At 38.7% G+C, this 26,702-nt stretch overlaps 2 protein-coding genes across 7 annotated transcripts in view; one reads left to right on the top strand and one right to left on the bottom strand.

Moving 5' to 3' along the window:
• Positions 1-11,528, top strand: part of LOC132141012 (SMC5-SMC6 complex localization factor protein 1-like) — a 244,204-nt gene extending 232,676 nt beyond the window's left edge. The window contains exons 19-20 of the mRNA XM_059550151.1: positions 72-254; positions 10,749-11,528. Of these exons, the coding sequence (XP_059406134.1) occupies positions 72-254; positions 10,749-11,248 (683 nt within the window). The 3' untranslated portion in view covers positions 11,249-11,528. The remainder of the gene's footprint in view (positions 1-71; positions 255-10,748) is intronic.
• A 2,196-nt stretch (positions 11,529-13,724) lies between these two features.
• Positions 13,725-26,702, bottom strand: part of LOC132141009 (multiple C2 and transmembrane domain-containing protein 1-like) — a 179,778-nt gene continuing 166,800 nt past the window's right edge. For all 6 annotated transcript variants that reach the window (XM_059550145.1, XM_059550144.1, XM_059550146.1 and 3 more), the window contains 4 exons: positions 25,346-25,455; positions 24,762-24,871; positions 24,250-24,347; positions 13,725-15,787 (listed from right to left, as the gene is read on the bottom strand). In XM_059550145.1, coding sequence (XP_059406128.1) covers positions 15,716-15,787; positions 24,250-24,347; positions 24,762-24,871; positions 25,346-25,455 — 390 coding nt within the window. In that variant the 3' untranslated portion in view covers positions 13,725-15,715. The remainder of the gene's footprint in view (positions 15,788-24,249; positions 24,348-24,761; positions 24,872-25,345; positions 25,456-26,702) is intronic.

Here is a 26,702-nt window from a genome sequence, read left to right as displayed (position 1 = left end):
TTGTCATTTGTCAAGCTTAGTGTATGTAGGCACCAAAATCCTCACAGTATATTTTGTGTCACTGTTTGTAGATCATGCTGGTTGGACGCCCCTTCATGAAGCCTGTAACCATGGCAGCACAGAGTGTGTGAAGGCCCTGCTCCAGCACTGCCCAAACCTGCAGCTGGGCAGTCAGGTCCAGGGAGTCAGTCCACTACACGATGCCCTGCTGAACCAACACCCACACATCGCCAAGATGCTGCTGAGGCACGGCGGTGAGTGCCCAACATACACATATATACATTCTGAGATCAGACCTTCACAAAACAACGCATGCAAACACATATATACACACAGTCAATGCATGAAGATTCATACTGTGAATACAGATCTTCTTCACATAAGAGGGATGAAAACACGAGCGCACATGCACACAGTCACGCTCACGTAAACGTAAACCCTTCAATGGCAATTTTAAAGAAGCTGTTGAATTTCAAAAAAGCGATGAATTCACTTGTTCCTCCTGGTTCAGTCTCTCATGAGTCTCTTATCCAGTCACAATCAAACAGGCCCTTCTATGGGAGCCTGACTCGTATTGCATACCATATAATACCGTATTACTTCAAAACATGTTCAGATTTCTGATTCCTTTGAGAATGATGCTGAATTTATTGAGTCATATGGAAGTGCCTCTCTTACTGGAATAAAGAAGGAGAAAACAGTTTCTGTTTCCATGTGTGATGTCAGTATAAACAAACTGATGAGGGAAAGCAGCAGAAAGTCATATTACAGCGGCATTACATGTGTAAACAAACAAGTGCTTTGTAAAAATCTGTTAAATCCAGGCCTCTCCTGTGGCTTAACAGTTGAGTTCTACCACACACACACACACACACACACACACACACACACATAGTGTTGTCTTCTGCCATTCAGGGTTCAAGCTTTTTTACGTTCTTTCCTCTATAAAAACCATCCATCTGCAGGAATAACCCATCGGCGTGGATGACGCTGTTAGCATCCTCCTGAAGAGATTAGACAAGTCAGGTCTGCGGCTCTCATGAAATTCACATGCTGGTTTTTCACGGGGGAAATCTGTCAGAACAGAAATGTTTTGGCGCGCCTGGCTGTTTGCGTGCCACATGCAATCGATGTTTGCGAGCTTTGAAGCGAGCGCGACATGTGTCAATGCGGTAAGCGCGGGATGGCTTGACGACGGGGAGGGACTTGAGGAGAGACAAAATGAAACAGGCTCCTGGTTTCCCACATGCCTTACTGTCTCTCTCTCTCTCTCTCTCTCTCTCTCTCTCTCTCGCTCGCTTTTCCATTTTGACTAATTATAGTTAATTTGATTTTGCTCCCCTATTAGCTCATGTAGATATTCTGGCCTCAAAAAGTAAATTAGATTGGGATTGTTTGGTCCCGGTGAGAATGTTTTTTTTTTTTTTTCTCCTTTTTCTTCTTGCTCACTGAGATTGGCCCTATACCAATGCATTAAAAAAGAGGTCAAGAAAAGATGCTTTTTTTTTTTTCATGAAATTAGAATTGTGATGTGTCTGGGAAACAGACAGCTGACGAGATCCCTCATAACACATGGAGGTGCACACACACTCGACCTGAGGACTTATCCCTGCCATTTGGCATCTTATTCACAGCTGATCTTGTAGATTCAGTTTAGACAGTTGACTTATGTCCTTGAGCTTCGCTTTTTTTTTTTAAGAAATCAAGATTTTAGCTTAAAGTATAAATTCACGTGTTATATATTTAATTCACCTTTTTTTTGTTTCATTTTGCCTTCATTACTTAATTTCTGATGGTCCTCTCATGTGACAAATTATTTTAAAATTAAATTAAATTAAATACAAAAATAATAATCTTTTTACACATCTTTCCCACAGCAATGGAAAGTAAATACAGATTTTACAAAGTCATGCAAAAGTCGACATTGGATGTAGATTTTTCTCAACTATGAATTTTTAATGGTCTTTAAATTGTCCTATATTTATTTATTTATTTATCCATCCCTTGTCTATTTTTTCTTTATCCCTTGTGTAACAATTGTCCTATAATTTCCTCACATTTTGTTCCAAACCTGTTTGAGAAGATATTTTGAAGAATGTAAGTATCTAAACAATTGCTGGTCCTCACTGACTTCCATAGTATGGGGGGGAAAATGGACTCTCTTCACTCTATTTAGCAGAAAAAGAAATCATACGGATTTGAAACGACTTGAGGATGAGTTAATGTTTTCATTTCTGGGAGAACTATCTCTTTAAAAAGCATGGAACTCAATAAAATTATTATTAAATATTAATTGTTTTAGACTGATTTTAGTGTCTATTTATATAAGATGCCTAGAAATAAAATTGTTTCCCTTTATGAGTCGGGTTCATATATACAGTAGAAAAACAATTTAATAAATATAGAAAACAATTTAATAAAACATACAGAAATAAAGAGATTCAGATTCAGACCAAATTTACTTTCTTCAGAACATGTTGGCATATTTCTGGAATAAAAATGACAGGCATATGGACATGAAACAGTCACCTCGCTCTCACTGTTGCTCTCTACTTTCAAGGTCATTCAACTCTTACAGTGTGCAAAACACGGCTATTTAATCCCAGCATTATAAGCATGAAATAATAATGAATGTTAGTGGATGGGTGGGTGAGAGGGTGAAAGACAAGTCCCTCCTTCTCCTGCCCATGGGTACTGCTAACCATGCCATGGCCGAGGGCAGGGACGGGTGTCATCATCTTGCATAGCCCAAGGCTGCCAGCTCAAACCTCCCCCAAACACACACATATACACACACACACTGACACATTGTAAGCATGGTGGAGCGTAGTTCACTCAGCCATTTCCTGATTTGTATTGCGTGTGGCTTCCAGCACCCAGCAGCTTGTATCCAAAGAATAGCAGAGCGAATAACGGCCATGAAAGAGCCTTCAAGTTACTGCCATGGCCTTCGAATCTTAATAGCTTGATGGTTGCTGTGAATACAGCTCTGTTTTCAGGAGTGGAATGGATTAAAGCTTATTGGCATGACTTGGGCTCTCTCGAACGAGGGTCAGCATCCAACAGATTGTTCTGCTCCGTCCTATTCACAATGTACAGAAAAGAACTATCGCTTTAAACCAAACTGAGGTTTCTTGTAAGTGCTCAGCATCCCCTTTGATGAGATCCCAATGCAGGTCTGATGTCATTTATGTAGCTGTTTGTTCATTGAGAGCTATTAGAATGTGAAAATTTGTGAAGATTTAGCATGAATTTCAGAATGACTTAGTATTTGTTTTTCCCCCTTTTACTCTAAACCTTATTTATTTGCATGTTTAATTTAGATTTCAGTATTATTTCATAACATTTTGAGTTGACTGTAGGTAAAGTTGTTCCTGTTATTAGTATTTGTGGGCATTAGATACTGTAGTCATTGATCATAGACAATTTGTCAATATTATATATATGCCAAAAACATTACAACAAAATTAATATTAAGGAGAATATAACACTTTTCTTTCTGCAGTACCACATCGCCAAAGCCACTTGGGTGGGGTAATGTAATAGGCCGCCCAATTTTCCTGATTCCAAAATTTCCAACAAATTCTGGTAGATGAAATCAAGTCCCATCTTATATTGTTTCCCTTTTAATTTTATTCGCATTGCCAAAATCTGTCGTCATTTACTCACTCTCATGTTGTTCAAACTTGAATTCTTCTTTAGAACAGAAAAGTAGATATTTTGTGTAAAAAAAAAAAAATCTGTATTTTTTTTTGTCCATGCAATGAATGTCATTTAAAATGGTGTTTTGAACCCAGTTAAATGATATTATATGGGCAAAAACATTGTTTAAAATATCTTTTATGAAAGTCATCCAGATTTGAATGGCATGGGATGAGTAAATAATGAGCTAACCCTATAACATTGTTGCAAATACCATTTCAACATTGTCTGTAAACAGATAGTAAACAGATAAAGTAGTTTTATTCCGCGTTTCCACCTAAATTACACGGAACCTTTGTACCAGGAACTTTTTTTCCAGGAACTCAAATATCAAATACCACTGCCTCCTTTCATTTTACATTTTTTTTCTTTCTTTTTTTCTCATTTTAACATATAGATAAATTTAATACAGGCCAAAGATTGCCTGTTAGATTTACCCAAAACGAATTATATTTTATGTTTAACCACTAAAGAGACATCAGAGCCAGCGTCACACATCAGAAGGTCTAGCCGAGGTGAGGCTGCTCTCGGTGGATAGATGATCACTGAACTCCTGCTGATCGTGTGGAGCTGACCGTCTCCGAGATCGGCGAAACACATTTTTAAATAGGCGCTGTCTTTATAAATAAACCACAGATTTGAGTTTTAAACAACTACATTCTCGCCTGAAATACTTTTAAACTTACATTTCATGACACAATAGCAGTAATATTTTGAAAATGATCCGAATAAATGGTGGTTGAACTCAACCAATCAGAATGTGTAGCGCACATTTGAACATACATCAATCATTTCTGGACTATATTTCCTACCCGTCGTCGATAGTATAGACAGTAACTCAGAGTAACAAAAGAGCCATGATTTCTTTTGTTGTGGTATTGGAGTATTAGAGCTTCTCTGCACTGTTGCTCCAGCACTGCAATGACAAACGATGGTTCAATGTCTTTGTTAATAATGCTGAGTTCAAACGCAGTTGTTCTCCTTTCTTCCACTCTGTGTACATTAATAGGAGTATTTCCCCCTCGCATTTTGCATTGAAACTGCATTAGATTAAAGCTCTGGCAAAGCTCTCGATTTAGTCATTACACAACTCCTCATGCTCTGTTTGTTTGTTTGTTTGTGCTAGTCACACCAAATACATTAATCAGCTTCTCTTCTCAGACTTCTATCCTCGATCCCTGTTTCTCTTTCTTTCAGTCTCTCTCCCTCTGATTGCGAGTGCCTTTGAGCTTCCTCTGCATAATTTTTCTCCTATTAAAATGCATAATTAACCAAGTCACTTCCTCACACTGAGCTCAGCAGGCTTTCAGCTGTGCCACTGTTAGGATCAATTCTGAATGTTTGACTCTCTATTTGGTGTGTGTGTGAGTTCCACCAAACTTTTTTCTTAAAAAAATGGCACAGATAGTCTCTTTGAAATATTTACTAGAATGCTTGCACAGTAATGACAACCGCCACAACCACGACAAGCAGCAGGACATTTCGTCAGTTGTACTGGTTTGTGATTTTTGAAGCATTGTGCTGGATAGCCCTGCCAATACCGACATTTCATTGGTTTAAAATCTTGCTGCATATAACCACAAGTTGAACAACAAATACCTACTGAATGGATTTTGAGTTTGGATAATAAAATTACTTAATAAATCTACTCAGCCCAATCTAGTTGTGTAATACCTGTGGTTATGACACAAGCTTTTGAGACAATGTGCACATTCAGATGAATTGGACAGAGCTCCAAGACAAAAAGGCATAACTTCACTGATAGTAAAGATGAAAAAAAAAAACAATGTAGTTGAAATGTTGCTTTTGTTGCTATGAAGTTTGTAGCAATAATATCAGTATGCAAACATTTTCTTTTCTGCTTTAACTCAAGATTCGCATTAATAGATTTATTAGTACTTCAGTTGTTTGAATGTAGTCAAACATAGCCAGACTGTTTATTATTGGCTATTGGCATGTACTTTCTGCTCATTCTGGCCAAGAGCTGCCCATTTGGACAGGAAGGGTCCTTTTAATCTAGTCAGTCACAGCATGCCTCATGCATGCCACAATAAAAGCACAGAACAAACTTCTTTACTCTAAACTGGCATTCTATCCATGAGTAGTTGCAAAACACTGGAAAAAGAAGCTGTAGAAATGTATAAACTTGTATGTATAGACCCTAAAATTAGATATTCAGTTAGAAATATATATATATATATATATATATATATATATATAGAGAGAGAGAGAGAGAGAGAGAGAGAGAGAACTGTGGTGTTAGAGGGTCAATTTATTTATTTATTTTTTAATAAGTAAAAAGAAAACAAGCTGATAAAATAGAAATAGAACAGAGAGTGTTAATATTAAATGACATTATTTATATATTATGATATTAATACCAATCTGGCACAGTTTGGACAAGGGATCTGTTCTCATTGCACCATTACTTTGTCAAAACAACGTTTTTTCAAAGTGGACTGGTGCACTTTGACTCATAAAAGATAATGAGATCAGAACTGGTGATTTCATCCAGCTCTTGCCATTTTCATGTGCAATATGCATCAGACAGTGGTCTGGCATGCCGTGTGAGGCTGAGACCAGATCGTTGAAACCGACTCAAATCTTTATAGAGCTCCATCTGCATGCCATAACGGACACTGTGCTGCTCTGATAATCTAGGTGGGATGAATGGCACCTATCTTTATCAGTCTGGCATGGTGGCATCGATGGGTCTACGCTGTGTTTGTAACATGAACGAGGAGGGGCTCATGCGGCTCGAGTGCGATGCCAGGGAATCAGATTTACAAAAAGCTTCTGTTGTGCCCCCCATGCACAGTAATCTGTCCTAATCTGTGCCTGCCTGGCCTTTTGTCTTGGTCAATCTCTGTTAGCTCAGTGTAATGTGATTTCACACACACACAGACACACACAAACAGATTTACGTTAGATCAGTGTGGGTTCATAGCATAACAAAGAAGTGTTTGGTGTGCCCTATAGACTAAGGCTTCGTGTTGTCTAGATTAAATATGTGTAGATACAGAACGGATGGAATCTTTTTTGCTCTGCTTCTGCCTCCCCTCCTCCACCTTTCTATTCCTAGTCTTCGTCTGCCCTCTAAAGGCTAAGGGGCGGCTTGCTTTGCTCTGACTGATGTGTGGTTTACATGCATGTTAGCAGCAGCAGCTTGTCTGCGAGGACCGAATCCCCCTGCATTGTTGTCGCCTGTAAAGGGGGCATAATTACCATCGTTGGCATTTAATCCCCCAAGGTGTTTTATTTATCTGCTGAGCAAAGTATCTGACACATCACGCCATTACCTGGACTGACTTCAATCGTTAGGCATGACGAATGCACCAGCGTCGTATCAAAACCCCCGACTGACCACTCCAGCGGCTGCACATGCGTCCGTGTGGCTAAGCGCTGACAGATGTGTGTTTCATGGGCCATTGTGAAGAAAGGGTTGTGGCTGATCGTGCCGTCCTGGGGGAGGGAGATCTGCCCGTAGCTCTCATTCATCAGCAATTGCTGGCAAACTCATATTTGAAGTCGGGAAAATAGGGCCCCGTCTCAGCCTTTGTCAGATTCCAGTTTTCGGCCTGTCAGGTGTTTGACAGCTCTGCAGCGGGACCGGAGTAAAAAAAAAAAAGTGCGCTACCTTATTCAGATGTTGGCGGACAGGTGTATTCTCAACGAGAAAGATTCTTCAACAAACTCGAAGAGAATTGTGTGCTTAAATGATTGAGGAAGGGCCTTTTTCACATTTCCAGGTTTCTCAGCCATGGAAGAACTTCACGAGCAGTGAATGGGAGAGTACCACAAATATTTTTTTGCATTCCCATTTGCTCAAATAGCAAAAGAAAAACTCCACGATAGTAAACAAGGAAAAACATTGAAAGAGAATTCCACAACAGAAAAAAAAAATTGAGAGACTGATAACGGCAGTCAGAAGAGAGTACCATGTCAAATTTACCATCCCTGCCATGCGGCGCTGCATTAGAAACACCCTCGTGTTAGCGTTAACTAGTTTTTTTGTCATTTGATGCAAAGGTGATATACTGTAATACAAAGTGTAGTGCTATAAATGTACATAAGTCTTTTTTTAAATCAAGATATAAACAACTTTCGAGGAATTACGATGCTGATGACCTTTAAATGCATCATCACAGTCTTGTGAAAAGTGTCCATTATTTATTAAAAGCAGGGGTGCCCACACTTTTTGTGTGGGGATCGACTTTTCAAACGACAAACTCAATGAGATTTTCCAATTAAAAAACAACGAAAGCTTGTTCGGACCAACACATATATATTTATTTTGAATCAATCTAATACTTAAATAAAAACATGTTCAGTTTTACTTGAACTTGAGACACTCGAAGCAAAACAGCACTATATATTTGCTATATATGTCAGAGGTCGCATGCCTCTGGAGCAACTAGGGGTTAAGTGTCTTGCTCAGGGACACATTGGTGTCTCACAGTGGATTCGAACCCGGGTCTCTCACACCAAAGACGTGTGTCTTATCCACTGCGCCAACACCACCCCAGATCTAGTGAAGAACATGGTTTAAAACTGTGGTAAAATCATAGTTTAAACATTCTCAGCATGTTCCAATATAGTTTTAATAAATGTTTTTTTGAATACCGATGCTGTATTTTCATCCTTAGCTTCCGCTGTGGTGTCATGGTACTTATAGTGCAAAATGAACTTGCACTTAGGCATGACTTGGTGTGTGTGCTCATTTTGGTTCCAATGAAAAAGATGTTTGAATGTCTAGTGTGTTGTGAAGGACGCAAGTGTTCCCCTTCCCCTTCCAGGAAAAAAGAAAAACAACCCTTTTCAATGCTCGGGCACCATTTTAACCGTGCATAAAACATGGCCTTCTCTCTGTCCAATTTTTATCAAAGTTGTAGAACATCAAGCACGGGGAAGCTGGAGGCAATCCAAGGTCTCTCCCTTCAACAAAGAATAGAGATTTGCAGATTTATTGAATTGTCACTGTATTTCAAAGTCTTACAGTAAGCACTGAAAGGAAAACAGTGTTTTCTTCCTGTCAAACAACACTCTTTTCCCTAAAGCCAACAACGTACACATCTGTCAAGGATTCAGAGAAGTGCACACTGGCCTTAAACTTGTGAAGTTCTTGCTTGAGCTCTGGGCAAGTTCTCATCCGTGGAGGGGGTCACGGTGATGACCTGTTATGAAGAAATTTGTTGTTATTCTCTTCCATTCGGTCTCATGGACTTACTGTCTTCTTCAGCTCCTTGACCCCAGCAATTGCTCTGACACAGGATTTTGAAAATCCTTTCTTTTTTTTCTTTTTTTTACCAAAGTGTTCCAGGAGTTATCTGTCAGCATAAGCAGGTTTTCATAACAAATTAAACATGTGATGTGACTGTGATGATCCCATGTACAGCGATGGTATCAGATTTGCATCACACGCTTTTATCCAAACCACTTTACATTTTTCGTTTTTTTTTTTATCAGTTCATGTATACCCTGAACTTTGGAACGTTGGTTATATTCATTTTTATTATATAATTTGTGCGTTTTGAAAGCTCAATATTCAAAAGAATTACGTTGAAACCGATTGACCATCAAAAAATATAAAAGAGAACAGAGGCAAGAAGATTTTATTTCATGGCCCTGTCTTGAGTAATTCTGTGATATAAAGCAGCATATTTTTTTTCCTTGCACTTGCAAATAATGATCCTATCTTTTGATAGTGGGATTTCATCTGAGTATCAACAGTGAGCGGAAAGCACGGCAAAGCTTTTAAGAGAGGAGGAGAGTTGTGTGAGATTTAGCAGAACGGCTGCCACATTAGCACAGAGGTTTAAGAGTCAAGTGTCGTCGAGAGCAGTTTGCCATAGAAATGGGGAGATGTAAATGGAAACAAAGAGCACACTTGACACTGATGGCGTTTGCTATGCCAAGAACGAGTGTGCATGGGCTTTACCTTCAGCCACATTAAAGCCACTTTAACTGCAATCACAAAAGAGAGCAAAAGTCATTTAACCAATTCATATATGGGCATCTAGAAACTCTGTTGCAAAAATCAATCATAGCTAAGAAATGTATTATTGCAAAGAACTGAAACCGAATACAGTTAATTCAGTGTTTTTTTTATTTCCTGTTACATTTTTATACTCCTTTGCAAAAATCATTCATTTCAAATAGTGCTAGTGAATGGTTGAGGCCACACTAACAGAAAAACCCTGAAAAGTACCACCTGCAATTTTTTTTGTATTGGACATACTGTATATCGTGGTATTCTTTGAAATCCCATTGAGTACCATGAGACAACTTCGCCACAGTACATTTTTAGTAAGAGCATGCAATCTCGTAAGATGTTTTTACATTAAATATATTAGGGGGTTATTTTTATAAGCAAAGTTTCTGAATTGAAGCCACTGAAGATCTTTCCTGTTCTAACTGTGCCATTTCTAGGTGTCATTTAGACTCTTATGTGAGTTTTCAGTCTGTTAATTGTGTTAGCATAAGTTAGCTGTGATGCTAGCCTGTGGCTCAACATTAGACTAATGGTGTCTGGAAAATATCCCTTCTTCCTCTTCACAGAACTTTGTTGTTTATTTTTTCAGCTTTAATTTAAAAAAAGCATGGCTTTAATTACTCAGGATGACTGACAGTGTGTTTAAGAGGCTAAAACAATTCAGCAGATTGGTTTTTCACATTGAACAATAATGACTCAGTTTGCTTTTGACCCCTTGCTGAATGTGTTGATATGACGTCAGTCACCTAAACACTGTAAATTTGCCAAAATCTAACTAGCCCTACCCTGCTAAAAACAACAGATAAATCTACTTCAGAAGTTTGCTGGTCTTAAATAGTTTAACATGCTCTAGCTATAGGCTCATAAGATGGTCAACCTGTTGGTCTTCATGCCTGAGTGTACAAAGCCCCCTACAACCATCAAACTAGACCAGCTTGACCCTGTTAGGAGACAAGCAGGCCATTCAAAGTTATTTTAACTATGTCTGCTCATCTCAAATGGTCAATGGTGTTGTAAGCTTGTATGGTAAAGTACTTTTCTTGTTCTTTTCAAGGCTCTCCTCTTCTAAAGCTGTGTGACAATCAAGGCCGGACCCCTCTGGACCTGGTGTCTTTTGAGGCCCTACGTGATGAGCTCCTTCGCTGTGCAGATGAAGGTTACAAAGCTCTGGACGCTCCCTGCTCTGTGGTTCGAGATCTGCCCTTCATAGAGTCCTGCTCATGGGTGCTCAGCTGCCTGTTCCTCTCCTACCTCCAAGAGCGACACATACCTACCTACAAATCCCCCCTTACACCTCTCCACCTTAGTCCCAATGTATGCCGCACCCTCATCCGCCTCCGTCCAGGTGAGCTAGCCTCCACCTGGGGAGATTCATGTGCCGTGACTCTGGCTGAGGACCTGAGGACTGTGTTGAGTTTGGAACAGTATGGGTCACAAATGAGCCCTGCATTGAGACGCTGTCATGGGGATCAAACCAGACTGTTCGTGCAGCTGCTTGATGACCTGCAGGCAGAGGGGGCGGCACTGATCACTGGACGGTCTGATTTTGACTAAGTTCTAAGTCTCTAGAAAGGACCAAATGGGCATCTATCTGTAAAGACAGTGGTAAAGCTCTGCCTTTTGGTAAACTTCTAGTAAAACATGTTTCCTGGTGTGATTAGTGAGGTTTGAATGGATGGAAATAAGAATTAATATCACCCTGACAGCATAGCGGTCATGTTGTAGTGATTGTGCACTTTAGATGTTGTTTGTTGGTTGGTTGTCAATATTCAAATCTGGGGATTATTTGATTGTTGTATGCGCAAAAATATTTTTATAAAACACTATAAAATCATTTTCGAATGTTATTTTTACAGTAGGCTGAATAATATTTTATAAAAATGTCTATTCTTAAGAATTTTTCTTCATTTAATTAATTGCTAGTATTTCTTTAATTGTAAAATAATAATAGAGAGAAATAAAGAAAAATGAAAGGAAATAAAGATTATTTGAACAATGCAAATAGTTGAAATATAAAATTTTCACACCCATTCAGAAGTGCGGAAACACCTATGCACATTATTATAGTTATTTTCAGAGCTGGGTAGATTACTTACAAACTGTAGTACGATTCCAAAATGCATGACAAAAATTGTAGTCAGTAATGTAGTCCATAACATTATACATTTAAGGTAATATAATCAGATTATGTTTGACCAAATCCCTTTATCACGTTGATGAAAATGGGATAATCTTTGTACCATATTGATATAAAAATAGATGGAGAAAATATATTCCATTTGTTGTTGTTATTAACAACATGAAATGTCAATTAAACATTACAAGATGTCAAGGTTTCCCAAAGTGCGGTTTGTGAAGGAACTGCAGGGGGTTTGTGAGTTTAAATAAATTAATTATAATATAATAACTAAAATAAATCATTTTAAAATAACAACAATCTAAATAAAACGCTTACGAAAAAAGATCAAATATTTTATTTGTTTACCTCCACATCATGTGAACATTAATTAATGTCAGAGAACTGTAAACATGCAATTGTGTTACTTGGCAAACTTTTTACCTTAAAATCTCAAGGAGACTCCAAGTAAATATATTAAGTTAAAAGTTAAAAGATGGAAAAGAATAATTAGGAAGAATAAATAAATTGATTAATTTATTACTATTTTGTGAATAATTTATAATCGTAATCAGTAAAAAAGTAACTAATCTGATTGCAAGTATTGTAAAATTTAATATAATCTAATTACAAGTAATTCATTTTTGTAATCTAATTACAAGTAATTCATTTTTGTAATCTGATTACGTAATCCAAATGTCATGTAATCAGTTAATACCCAGCACTGGCTATTTTCCAAATTTTAATCTTCAAAACTATGAATTTACAAATATATGTACAAGAAATATAAAGTGAACAACCTAATGTTAAATAGGAACTGGCAATATAAATTCTTCTCTCGATTGCAGCTCAGCACGCTTTGGACATCATCCTGGGAAGATTTTTTTTTTTCTATTATCTGGTCCACTCATTAAAAAAAAAAAAAAGTGTATAGAAATTAATTTGAGAAGTCGCGCGTGTATACCTGTAAGTTGCAGTCCATTAGACTCTGCAGCTCCCCATGCCTTTGTCCCAAATGAATAAACCTAACTTTAGCTCAAGCCCTGCCAGTAAAACATCGCTTCAAATCTCTCTGATCCAGGATGATGGAGGGAACTCATATGTGTGCCACGTGGGGTTAATAATCATTCCCCTCCAAACAACTGATTCCAGTACAAAAGCAGAGAATCCACACAAGACCTCCATGAAGAATGAGCCGTTTCCTGATCAACTACAATGCAGCCTCCGGAGGTGACGAGGGATCACAGAGTCCGGCTTTGGGATTAGAACCCAAGACGCTGCGGATGGTCTGAGCCTGACAGCCCAAGAGCGATGGAGGATGCTGAGGTTAATAAATAACAAGCTCAAGTGTTCTTGCTTTCAGCGTGACTGTGATTATTAGCGTCTGGCAGAGCGGCCGTTTGTACTGGATCACGCCGTGTGATGCTACGGTGTCATATTGAATAACAGCAGGGATCAGACAGGGCCGAAACAGCCAGACTAACAAATGATGGGAGGCCGCAGAGGCTGAGAGCACAGGGGAGCCCCTTTGGAGGAACACACAGTCCCTCCATCACTCTGAGAGAGCGTGTGAAGAGCGCTTACGCCGTGAGGTGTTCGGCGGGGAAACCTGGCTCACAGCAAATGGCTTGAAATATAGCAACGTTGGTGAAGGTGTAAGAAATGAATGAACCAGCTTGTACACACCTGTGTGTTTATCTACAAAAGACCCAACGCTAAGACCTTTAAAATACTATTTAGTTTTAAAGGAGCTAATTTACATTTTGGATGTAAATCTGGAATAAAAATAAAGCTATAGTAAAAAACAAACTTCTAAAACGAAATAAAATAAAAATCTATAAATATTTGTGAAAAATATTAATATATACTATTATAATATACAGAAATAATACTAAAATAGGAATGCACAAGTCATTATTGTTTACATGCTTTGAGATTTGGTTTTTTTATTGATGAACGCAAGCAATAATTATATAAAAAACGAAAGGAAACATCTTTAAAAGTAATGACAAATTATTTGTAGTTCATATCTTAGTTTCAGTTTGGTCTCAAATCTGCCAACTGTGTTCCAGCCAGTCACAGGGAGCAGTATGACATCACAGGCAACAGGTTCATAAACTGATCACATATATTCTCTGAACACATATATTCTGCTTTTTTGTCTGTCTTACAATAGGAATATTTACAAAAATGGTTAAATTATTAAAAAATCTGGTATAAATGAAAATGCCTATATTCCCTTTCCACTAAATACATTCTACATAGTTGTCTCTCTTTTATATATATATATATATATATATATATATAATTTCCCAGAAAGATCCACTTTGGTTTGCTTGCAAACATAGCATGTGCACTTTTACAAAACAAAAAGCTTTTTGGATGTAAAAACCATTCACAATAAACCCACTTAACAACTTAAATCAACACGTACAGTCCAGAAACACATTCAGGCTTAGAAAACTATCCTTTCTGTTGTTCAAATCATCATTGTGTTGTTGTTTTTTCACTGAAGTACCGTCCATGTCCTGCTCAGTGGGGATTGTGTTGTCTTTGTAATGGAGTTCCCTCCGACAAATCAATGGTCTTTCTATATGATAGATGCGATACGGTAAATGAGAAGTCAGGAGGGAGGCACAGGGATGGGGCTAGCGTCCTTTCTGATGTAGCCTGTGCTGTGATCTTTCATTGCTCGCTCAAGAGCACCCTGTGGACACGTCCATGACCTCCCTCACAAGCGGCTGGGTAAACGAGAGGAAATGACAAGAGCGCCGGGAAAGCAGCCCGCGTCTCTCTTTTTCTCCGCGGTGGCGTCAGTAAACCTCTGCCCTCCAGTACCCACCAGAGGCCCTAAAGCAGCCTGCCACATGCTATAGACCTCTTGTCAAGCAGCCGATCCACAGATATGAAAAAACTCACAGATATTCGCCCTTCAAGTTTGGGATTTTTCGAAAGATTTCAGCCGGTTTTCCCTCTATATAATGACACTTGGCCTTTAGAGATCAAAGTTTGAGCTGGCGCCCAACGTAGGGCAGAGTTGCAGCACATGGGAACATGACAGAGGAAGTCGCTTTCAAATGAGAAGTGCCTCTCTCGCCACACCATCAAAATTCTGGCGGCCAAAACCGACGTCTTTATCAGCGGAGTGGCACTTGGCGGTGCTTTAGGAGCAAAAGATGAAGAGGGAATGATGCAAGGGAACGTAAATTCCCTAATCCCCAGTATGAGGACAACGCTGATGCTGCCACGGTTGCTATTGGTCCAAAAAAGTTTACAATAAACAATCCCAGCATGCATCATTCATACAGTTAAAAGAACATCGAAATGACGTAACAATATCGCAAACCTCACTGGCACTGGGCATTTTTTGAGTAATTTCCATGAGCACTTTAGTTACAGCCATAAATCGGACCGAAACAGGCTCAGCTGTCGACTCCGATAACAGCTGCGGATAGCTTTAGATATGGCAGTGACCGTGCCGCGCAAATTATAGGGTGCAAACTGCAACTTAACTACCATCGTTTTCCCTTCTGTGGAGGTGAGGTGTGTCGGCACAGGTGGGTGTATTATCAGCAGATCCTGCTATTTGTGGTTAGAGCGGCTCCGTTTGCTGCCGTGGAAGGACACCTTGGCTTTTAGAGCTGTCTGGTTAGTGGCAAGCGCTGACAAATAACCCAGACTGTTTGACTCTAAAAGGGGTCAAGAGCTTTCGCCGCTCTCCCTGCTGCAAAAATAAACCCCAAAAAAGGACGGATGGTAATTAACAATGCGCTCTTTAACTCTCCATGCTGCAGCTAAAACAGAGACAAAAAAAAGAGCGAGGAAGAAAGACAGAAAGAGGCTGGTTGCCAGTCAGTCCTCTCCTTCTCCTTGGCGTTGGGAGAGCATCCGTGCGAGAGGAGGAGCTATCCTGGGTTATTTTTCTTTTTTTTGTTTGGGCTGTGACTGGGCTCCACTTTCAGCTCTCGGTACTGCATCTGTAAAAACACACACAAGCACACAGACATGGTCAGGTGGGCGGATTGATAGCGGCTTCTGAGAAGGCCTTGGTCAAACACCGCAATGGTTGCAATGATGGAGAGCAGAGCTGTGCTGTCACACTAAAGGCTCAAGTTAACAGCCACATATGACTGAGATGCACACTATATTGGCCATCATTTAGACCATTTCAATTTCAAACACTTTTAATGTTTTCAAACTTCAAATAAATGCTTTTCTTTTGAATTCACACAATTTCAGCCAAATAGGTTTAAGCTATAAAACTGTTTTCAACATTGATAATAATAAGATGAAATGTGAGGCTGGACCACAAAACCAGTCTTAAGTCACTCGGGTATATTTTTAGCAATAGCAAGCAACAAAAAAACAATAATAATAATAATAATAAAACATTGTATTGGTCAAAATGATCAATTTTTCTTTTATGCCAAAAATCATTAGGATATTAAAGTAAAGATCATGTTCCATGAAGATCTTTTGTAAATTTCCTACTGTAAATATGTCAAAACTTAATTTTTGATTAGTAATATGCATTGCTAAGAATTCATTTGGACAACTTCAAAGGGGATTTTCTCAGTATTTTTTATTTTTTTTGCACCCTCAGATTCCAGATTTTCAAATAATTGTATCTTGGCCAAATATTGTCCGATCCTAATAAACCATAAATCTATGGAAAGCTTATTTATTCAAACCCCTAATTTTGAAAAAAATGACACAAGACAAATGTCACAAATGTTTCTCAAGTATAAAATCAGAGTGATTTTTGAAGGATCGTGTGACACTGGAGGAATTGCTGCTGAAATCACAGGGGAAAAAAATATCAAATATATTTGAAAATATATTAAAATAGAAAACACCTGTTTTAGATTGTAATAATATTTCACAATATTACTGTATAATTGATTAAATAAACTGAGCCTTGGTCATCTTTTAAAAACATTTACCAACCCCAAACTTTTTAGTATTCAAAAATGTAGAAAGCAGTATAATAAAAACATATATTAATAACTATAATGATCTATGTAGATCATTATAGTTGATCTATAGCACTCACAATCTGGTGATTGTGTACAGTATATGCAAATTACAGTATATAGTTGTTGATCTCACATTGCTTGTATTAAATCAATTGACATTAAAATGCACCATTTGCACAACACTATGTTGCAACCTATGTAGATTGTTCCAAAAAAACTCACTTATAAGGTTCTATTCCAGTTAGGATATCTTAAAAGGCAGCTACCTATCTGGGTAACGAGGCATCTCGCTAGGTTTTGGAATGGAGCAGAAAGGGGTATGTCAGGTATGTCAGCTTAAAATTCACAAGGTTGTCAGCATACTAGTATTCACTTTCAGACAAATAAAGATGGCAACAGTCAAGTGCCTCTGAGTGAAGCAGACAGATCACTGGTTCTCCCTCAGATCTGGCCCTCAAACTGACTGACGTCATACTCAGACTCTAAGAAATGTGGTCCATGTGCTGCCAACTCGACAGAAACATCAGTCACCACCTACACTGAAAAGTGTGTCCATCTCTCAGCCATCCATCTTGTAGGTGTGAGACTGGGTTTGTCTGTGCCACATTCAGCTCACATCAGATGTGATTTTGGTGTGGTTTTGATGCAGACCAAACAGAGTTGGTCTACTTTGTAGTTTTGCATGCATCTTTTCATCAAGACTCAAAGGTTTAAATAGATGCATGGAAAATTGACAAAGTATTAAATCAACTGACCAAAAGTTTTTGTTTTTCCAATGTCCTCCTTTCCAGTGTGTGAGTGTGGGGGTGGGGGGGGGGGGTCAAGATTGCATTTATTTGATGAAACATACAGTAACTCAGTAATATTGTGAAATATTTTTACAATTTAAATTAACTGTTGGTAGAGCTTTATTTTAAAGGCCCATTCAGGGCCAAAATTAATATATATATATATAAAAATAAATGTATGTGTGTGTGTGAAAATTCAGCAAGGTTTTAATTTTGTATAAAAATGTAAATAAAAAAAATATTTAATAAAAAAACTAATTTAAAGGTATAGTACAGAATTCTATGCTCTCTATTTAGATCTCTGGTTGATACAAAACATTTATTTTTTGTATACATTGTTTTAAATTAATTCATCCAGATATAATTGAATTTCATTTGATTAAAGAACGTAAAATTTAGTCAATTTAAAACTGGCAGAACTCATAAATGCTAACTCCACATTGACAATAGGGGCCATAGCTACATCTAGAGCATTTCTGGAGGATTTCAGAGCGGCCTGGAATTCGTCGACTTCAAAGCGTGCTTTAAATTGCGACCTAACGGGGTCATTATTTTCATATTCACTTTAAACACATCAGGGTCGCGTCTGACTTCAGAAGCCTCCCTTGAACTGTGTGTAAACAAAAGTTTACATGTCAAGGTGAGGCGATGAAGATCGACATTAGTGAATCTAATGGAAGAAAAGAAATGAAGGCAAACAACAATAAAGGCTCAATCAAAAGTAGCGCTATAGAGAGTGTGTGGCACGTCAGAGGCTCTATTACTCTTAACTGCTGACAGTTATGCCATCCTGTATGGTGCAACAAGCACTGCAGCTTTAATGACAGAGAGCTGTCCCACCCAAGATAACACAGCGCACTAGTCAAAGAGTCAAAGAAGCACATGGAGAAAGTAAAAAAAAAAAAAGGGGAACAATACAAAGAGAAGAACTTTAGTAGATAGAATAAAGGGGGTTAAAAATGACTACGGTGAGATAGCAATTTGGAGCAAGTGCCGAGCACAAAGAGAACATCCGTGGAGACGATGGGTAAAGACCTTACGCTGCTCAAAGGCTGCTCCACCCTCGCTCCGCTCCCCATGTTGACAGTTGCACTACAAAACACACTTTGAAGTGCGCTCTTGCAGAGGGGCGCCAAGCGCGCAAGCGCCTCGTTTAGCAGTGTCAGACGCCATCCCGGGACCTGCCGCAGCCGAGTACGCCATGTCGCCCCGCTGCTAAGCGTGGATCGGGGTTTGAAGCCACATGGGCGGCAGGCAAATATAAATAAGTAAATGAAAGCTGAACATTTTTAATGATACTATGCTATGCTGTTTATAGAGGAGCAGAGAAACCGTGCCTGCTTCATCTCCAGTGACACCTAACCTTGCATTATGGGCATTAAATGCTCCTGTAGAAGAAAAAGGGGCTCACAGACGCCCACAGACAAGCTCACATCCATTGTCAAGGTGAATATAGAGGGAAAGGCATTGCGGAAAGTTTCTCCTAACTTTTTTATTTTCCTGAGGTAAGGTGCATGCTAATTGCTTGTTTAAACTCTAAATAGAAACCCCTGGTGCAGCAAATACAGGCCTGAGAAAAGATTCTTGCTCTCTCCTCAGATACAAAAAAGTGATTAGGACAGCTGTGGGAGAGACCACTAATTTGTCAAAGGCTTAGCTCATGGATATTAATTAGGGGGTGCACAAATAATTGAACATCATGTTTGATACATTTACAGTGTATTGATCTAAGGTACTAGGAGGTCATGTTTTTTTCTGGGAATTGAACCTATGAACTTAGCATTGCTAGCCTTACACTACCATTTTTTTTCAAGCTTGAAAAAAACATACATGTATACAGTAGTTTTCAAAGGTTTAGGAACTTTGGAAAGTTTGGAAATAATTTTGATAAAGTCTTTTATACTCATCAAAAAAAATATATATATATATTGAAATATTATTATGATTTGAAGTAACTTTTATTTGAATATATTTTACATTTTTATTTATTCCTGTGATGGCAAAGCTGTCCTCAGCGTCATATGATCCTTCAAAAATCATTATGATTTATAATTTTGATGAATTTCATGCAGATTAAAAAAATATATTAAAAAAAAAAAAAACCTAAAATATCAACTGTGTTTATTCTAATGAATGCAACCTGGTATGTTAATCATTCTGTATTTTTGGGAACATAATGATTTTTAAGTGTTTTAATGACTTTCTTTTTTATTTATTTATTAATGTTTGAAATGTTTGAAAACATTACATCCATGCCTGCTGCAAGCTGCTTCAAAATGTGTTGGGGACAAAATCAATAAATAAATAAATTGCAAAAAAAAAAAATTGAGCTAAAAGTGGCCATATATGACTATGTCCTCAGAAAACAGACAAATTTTGCTATTGTTTGCCCTCTTTTCTTCTCTCCTCGAGTGTGTGCCCTTCGCATGTGATGAATTGGCTAAGAGCTGAATCGTTTGTATGCTGTGACTGTATTTTAATCTCTGCAATTGCATAGGCCATAATGGAGCCCTTGGCGTGCTAATTGCTAGCGTCCCAGTTACGCACACAGTTCCTCCATTGGCTAATGGCACGATAAAGCATGCGATAGGACACGTCTTAGACACCTGGTAGAGAATGTTAAGCTGGTAATGCCAGTTGGCCTCATTTAAGAGACAAAGTATTGCCTTATATCAGAATGTGCTTTATTCAAAACAGCGAGGCAGGCACACAGCAGGTAAAGATATCCTCGGAGGAATCTATAGGCGGATACATGAAAAGAACACAGAGTGTGTAAACTGGGAGAGTAATTCAAAGTGAATATGCACCTCGCAGCAGGTTTGATATATCACAGGTCTCCTGCAGTGCACTTAAAAGGCCACGCACAGAGGTGGTGCTCTATGTACTGAGGTTTACAAACACACCTTAGAATAAGCACAGCACTTGTGTATAGTGTACATTTAACCTGACTGCTCTTCACTACACCTTCAACTTGGGCAGTTAATTAAGTCATTTAATGAATGCATCCATTTTAAGGCTATTTTACAAGAGGAGACAAGGACAACAGTGCCTTCCCCAAAAATCTGGAGGGGAAAGTAATCAGCAGTCCAAAAATAAACCAAATATTAAAAATAGCGCAAACCACTCAATTTTAAGTGTCCAACAGTGACACCAGTGGATACAGTTTTAAAATGTGTTTTAACCCTCTCAGGCTCAAATTAAGTTTTAGTAACTTAGTAACTTTAGTAACCTTTAGTAAAGTTTTTAGTACTCCAGATACATAAAATATGTATCTGGAGTAATAAGGGTTTTAGTTTTTAACTGTTGCAAATCAGCAACGCCTGCCTTGAGAGGGTTTAAGTGTTGTGTAGATATGAGAGTGAATGGTGAAATAGAGGTAAAATAATAAAATAAAGTTTTTGCTGACCAATCAGTTTTATTGTGTTAAAGCCTTCATTCCAAAACTCTTGTGGACTGTGAACTGGTCAGACAAAAAAAATCAATAAAATAAAATCAAAATAAAATAATCCTGAATGACTAAAGAGTCTTTAAAATGACTAGCATGAAAGGATCTGATGTTTTTAGTGACCAATTAGCTTGATTAAGTTAAAGCCTTCATGCCAACACTCTTGTGGTGAGAATTTGATAACTGTTCAGACAAAACAAAAGATTCATAGACGACCAACAGCAACCTGTACATATAAAAGATATTCAATATTAGTGTTACTGTATAAGTTTTACTATTATTTTTGTTTGTAAAGCGTGTCAGAATGGTACAATTAAATAGATAACCTTAATAAATATTATGTTAGCATGAACAAACTAAAATTCATTGATCAAACATTGATCTTTGATTATCCCTTGTATGGTTAAGAGAATGCTGGTGCTTTTTATAACGTGAGATTACTGTTCAAGTTTGGTAAATGGTGTTCCATTAACAGTAATTGTGTAAACATAATATGGACCTGGAACATGAATTAACATTAGGCAAAAAAAAAAAAGGAAAGAGACAGACAAAAGGAATTTGCCGCCTCATTTGAGTCCACAACACTCCACTGATCTGTATCCACTGAAATGCATATGCATATGCAAGCAGCGTACTCAAAATAACACAGACGAGGTTAGTAAAGACATACACCCACAGAGAAGTTCCCACTCAAAGACACTCTGTACTCACAGACTGCAGCATAGATGCCCTTTATATAAAAAGTCATTAGAAGCTCATCAGTTCATGTCGTTCTAAGGCACCTCCAAATGATCTGTAAATGAGGCAATGCTGGCCTCTCTCGGCCTTGCAGGGCTTTTATCACGGGACAGTGCGGGAGGTGTGGGTCACGTCAGAACCTCAAAAATAGCCCTCCATTTGTCATTTGTGTGAAAAGTTTTGGGCCCTTGGGCATGTGCAGATCACACCCCGACACTTTGAGTCTCTGAGGTCCTATAGAGGCCGTCTCTAACCCAGAAAACAGAGGTGAACGGACCTCCACGGGCAGTTGTGCGATGCAGAGCGGAACGTTCTGCACATCACGCCGATGTTCAAGTGCTGTTCTGGACTGTCCTAAATCAAAAGCTGTTACAGGGCACAGAAAGCCCACGGCGGCCTGCTCTTCTGAGCGTGAACCTCACCGTACATCATTAGCCAGGTCTCCTCTGGGCCTCATACCTGCAGGGACCTTCTGGGCTCCAGGTGTTTGGGGTAAACGCACCTTAGCGACCTAGCCGTATCGGGCTAATTTAGAGCAGGCTACCTGCAGCTGCAAGGCTGATGTAAAGCCAGGCAGGGGCTTGGGATTACGACTCTGTAGAGATCAAAGCCTGCCCGCCGCCCCGGGCTCATCAAAGGCAAACGATTGGTCCTGGATCAGAGCCCCGTGTCACCCCCTCTGTCAGCACCGCAGGGTTTATCCCGACACAGAGGAAGCACGATAACAGGCTGGGCTTGTGTTTACGAGCTCAGGTTTTAATTGCAGTTAAATTGCAGCACCTTGCCACTCCGACAGAACGCTGCTGATTGCAAACGGGACATAGGGGCGGGCCGCATAACTCAGATCTCACGGTTAATGTAGAAGCAGACTGGGAGAGGATTACTGCTTTACACTCATTACGCTCAATAACAAAGCATGACTCAGTACAACACAGCAAGAAGTCCATAAATCTACCGAGAGACACGTGCAGACTGAAAACACCACAAGCCATTTACATTCAACTTAACTAAGCCAAATTTATGAATCCCATTCTTCATGAAAACTAACAAGGATCAGAACATAATTGGTTATTTCTCTAATACCAGACACTTATGGCCCTGTAGACTGGTGTGTGTTTGTGTGTGTATGTACACAATATAAGTCTGTGTGTGTGTGTATATATAATATCGAGGACATTTAATACATTTAAAGATATTTTTTCAGTCTAATTGTATAGCTAGCACTATTTAAATTATATTTTTCCACATCTTTTTATAATTTGACAAGGTTACAGATTGACTGGAAATGATTCAGAACAAAAGTATTCTGTACATACAGTACTAATGACACATCACGTCTCATATTTCATGTCTCCTTGGTAATCACGTACACTAACTTGAAATGATAGGGCAAAAAAAGATTTCAGTTAAGTTAATTAATTTAAGTATTGCTTAATTCACTCATTTAGATACCATTCTTTTGAAGCGTAATAATATTTTATGACAGATTTTAATTTTTACATGTTTTATATGTTAAGATTGAAAACAATAATATCCACACTCATTATGTTCAATAACAAAGCATGAGTTCAACACAGCAAGAAGTCCATAAATCTACTGAGAGATACGTGCAGACTGAAAACATGACAAGCCTGTGAAATCTAAAGGTAACACTTTATTTTAAGGACCAATTCTCACTATTAACTAGCTGCTTATTGGCTTGCATATTACTAGCATACTGGCCGTTTAATAGTACTTTATAAAGCTCTTATTAATGCCTTACCCTGCATGACCACATTTTAGATATCTTAATCCTACCCCATACCTAAACTTAACAACTACCTTACTAACTATTGATATGTAGCAAATTAGCAGTTTATCAAAGGAAAACTCTTAATTTACAGTGCACATGTGTTCCCTGTTCTAAAGTGTAACCAACCTTTACAATATACATAATAGTGGATATTTATGCAATCAAGTAATTTTTTACCATGACCTCCAAAACACAAAAAGTAGTACAACACCTGGTACTTAAAGATACTTTTTGTTAAAGAAAAAAAGTGAAATCAATAAAATACGAATTAGCATTATATGTTTCCAAAGAGGAAAGTGCCATTATACAGGGTATAAAAGTTTAGGTGAAGTCTGTGAGTTTAAAAAGTCAACATCTTGCGCTCTTTCCATGGTAATGAGTCACAAGGCTGTCTGTGATGACAAGAATAGAATTCCCTGATTCTGCATTTATGCATATTACCATGAGCAGGAAGCTTAAATTAAAGCATAGAAAATGGAACGGGGAGACAGAAAACTCTGCACAAATACTTTCTCACACAGCAGAGTTCATTGTTTTGTTTTCTAAGGCTAGCATCACTATTACTGTTGATCATACATAGGGTTGGAAACTAAGTTATAAACCTAAGTGTTAAATTACATTAAATTACATTAACTTTTGACACCAGAAATGACATCATTTTGGAATTTGGCTAAATCAAAATACATGCCGTTTCACCTACCACTTGAACATCTGAGGGCACTCGGGACAAGAAGTCCAACAGCTCATTGTTGTCGATGCTGTACGGGTCTCGCAGTTTTTTGGTGAACTTGTTCACCCCTGAAAGTTGAAATAACAGTGGCACATTAGACCTCACTCACAGAGTACAGTTCAGGAGGACATAAGACCCTGTATGGATTCTGAACCCTCATCATTGTACTTTACAGGAGCTGACTATGGAGCTGACAGGAGCTCTGCTTTCTGATCTTGCAGAGCTTCAGATGTGAACACTGTATGAAAGAGCACACGGGGCATTAGCTACTAGTGAGTTTGCCCTGAGTTAGGCAGTTTACCATCCTCCCTGCTGTGCTGGTGACAAATCCCTCAAGCATGTAGACCTAAACTGCCGTTAAACTCTGTGAACTCCTGCAATAGTCTATTTGAAATTCTAAAATACACGTTATGTAACATGCTACTGGCTTATGTTATTTCGTCACTGATGACACATTATGAACATAATGGATGACATCTTACCCCAAGCCAGTACGATGTATCTGAGAGGAATGAAGTACACCACAAGAGTGGCTGCACACAGGGCAACTATGGTCATACAGCTGAGGAAAGGCACAGTCCAATTGAAAGTACTGAGAACACAGAAAAGAGTAAGAAAAGGATGTTATTTCCATCTACACAGGCCAAGCCCAGTCTACACTGGAGAAAAGTGACAATATGCAATAAAATCTAGGAAAACCCATTATAATAAGTAATACTGTCTAGTCTACACTGAGTGCAGTAAACTGATGCTCCAGTCTATCGAACATATTCCATGCACTTGAGGTACTTCCGACAACAGGACAAATGGATTTTCTTTCATTTTGATGCATCTAGTACAGACAGTCTGAAGTTGATACAGCATGTGGTTGTACCCAGTGTCATGGTATATATCAAGGTGCAAGTACATTGTTACTATTTCATATCAACGCTACAGTAAGTTATTCGAAGGAATGCAGTGTAAGCATGTTTGTGTTTGTTTAACAGGCTGAGTAAGATGTGACAGAGTTTGGCACGGTCATGTCCACGTGTCTGATCAGGCACAAGCAGCAAGAGCTGAAACTTACTTCTTTATCCTCTCACCATAGGAGGCCACTTCATCCAGAGCATTCTGCACACTGATACACACATCCTGAATGGCATACAGCTTATTCATGAAACCCTTTCTCTCTGAGTCCTGAAAGAATGAGAGGGAGAGAGAAAGACAGAGAGGGAAAAAGAGAGAGAGGCTGGGCAAATGCATTTCCACACAGCTGAAAGAGCACAAGGAGCATCAAAGGCTCGATGAGCTCGCTCTCTTTCCATGTTCTCCATGCTGCAATAAACATGTTTGAAATGAATCACGCTTTGTGCATCAATAAAGAAAAGAATATTTATTCTAATACTTTCTTCAGAGAGAACTAGCTATGTTGGGTAACCAGGTTTTACAGTGGTGACATCATTGTGGCCATCACCACCATCATTACTATGAGCACCAAAAATCTTTTCTTTTCAACTTTTGATGGTCTTCAACATAAAAAACAAAACAAAAAAAAAACTGGCCACAAGAACCTCAAAAGTAGGCGTCAGTTAAATGTTTCCACAGTCAAAAGGCTCTGATTTTTCTTCTAACAATAAGAACAGTCATGCAACATTTGGGCTGACACAGAATGTAGTGACTGAGTGTGGACACAAAAACAGAGACTATTGTAGTGCATTGATGTGCTGAGACACACACATATGTACACTTACACACTCACTTTAACTCTTAAGGGACTGCTCACACAAAAATAAAAACCCTGTCATTATTTCATCATTCTCATACCCTTCCTTCCAACCCTGTTTTTTATTGACAGAGCAGCCTGAACATACTGAAAAACATCTTCTTCTGTGTTTACAGATGTTTGGATTGAAGTAAATGATGACAGAAAAGTCATTTTGGGTGAACTATTCCAAAAAAAGTACAAGATTGAAACTCAAAACTCATCCATTTAACCTAAAAAACACTCACGCAAAATCTATATTTGCCCAATTATGTCTGTTTCTTCAATCGGTCAACCATTTGAACAACATTTGAAAAACAGAAATCCTGGCCTATTAACAATGTGAAAAATAAGCTACATCCAGAATTTCAAGCCCTGACACAGGCTGTGCCCATCCGGTGAGCCTACACAAATGAACTGGCAGCACATAAGAAGAAAGAAATGTCCTGGCGAAATGGTCCCAGCGAGAGGGCACTGCCATGCAGCAGTGAGCATCGCTAGGCCTTTGCCCCAGGTCTGCTTTATGAGAGCTCCAGTACTCTGCTCAACCCTGCCCAGGTTTATCTGGAAGCACTTCAGTTGCCATCCTCAGGCCTTTCATGGAGATCAACTGAAATGTCACTGCAGTGGATAATGTCCACAATGAGCCGACCAGCTACTGAACCTCTGGATCAAAACCTAC

Source organism: Carassius carassius, chromosome 5 (genome assembly GCF_963082965.1).
Source record: "Carassius carassius chromosome 5, fCarCar2.1, whole genome shotgun sequence".
Lineage (NCBI taxonomy): Eukaryota > Metazoa > Chordata > Actinopteri > Cypriniformes > Cyprinidae > Carassius > Carassius carassius.
Note: the sequence above shows the minus strand (reverse complement) of the source record. Positions and strands in the feature narration are given on the sequence as shown.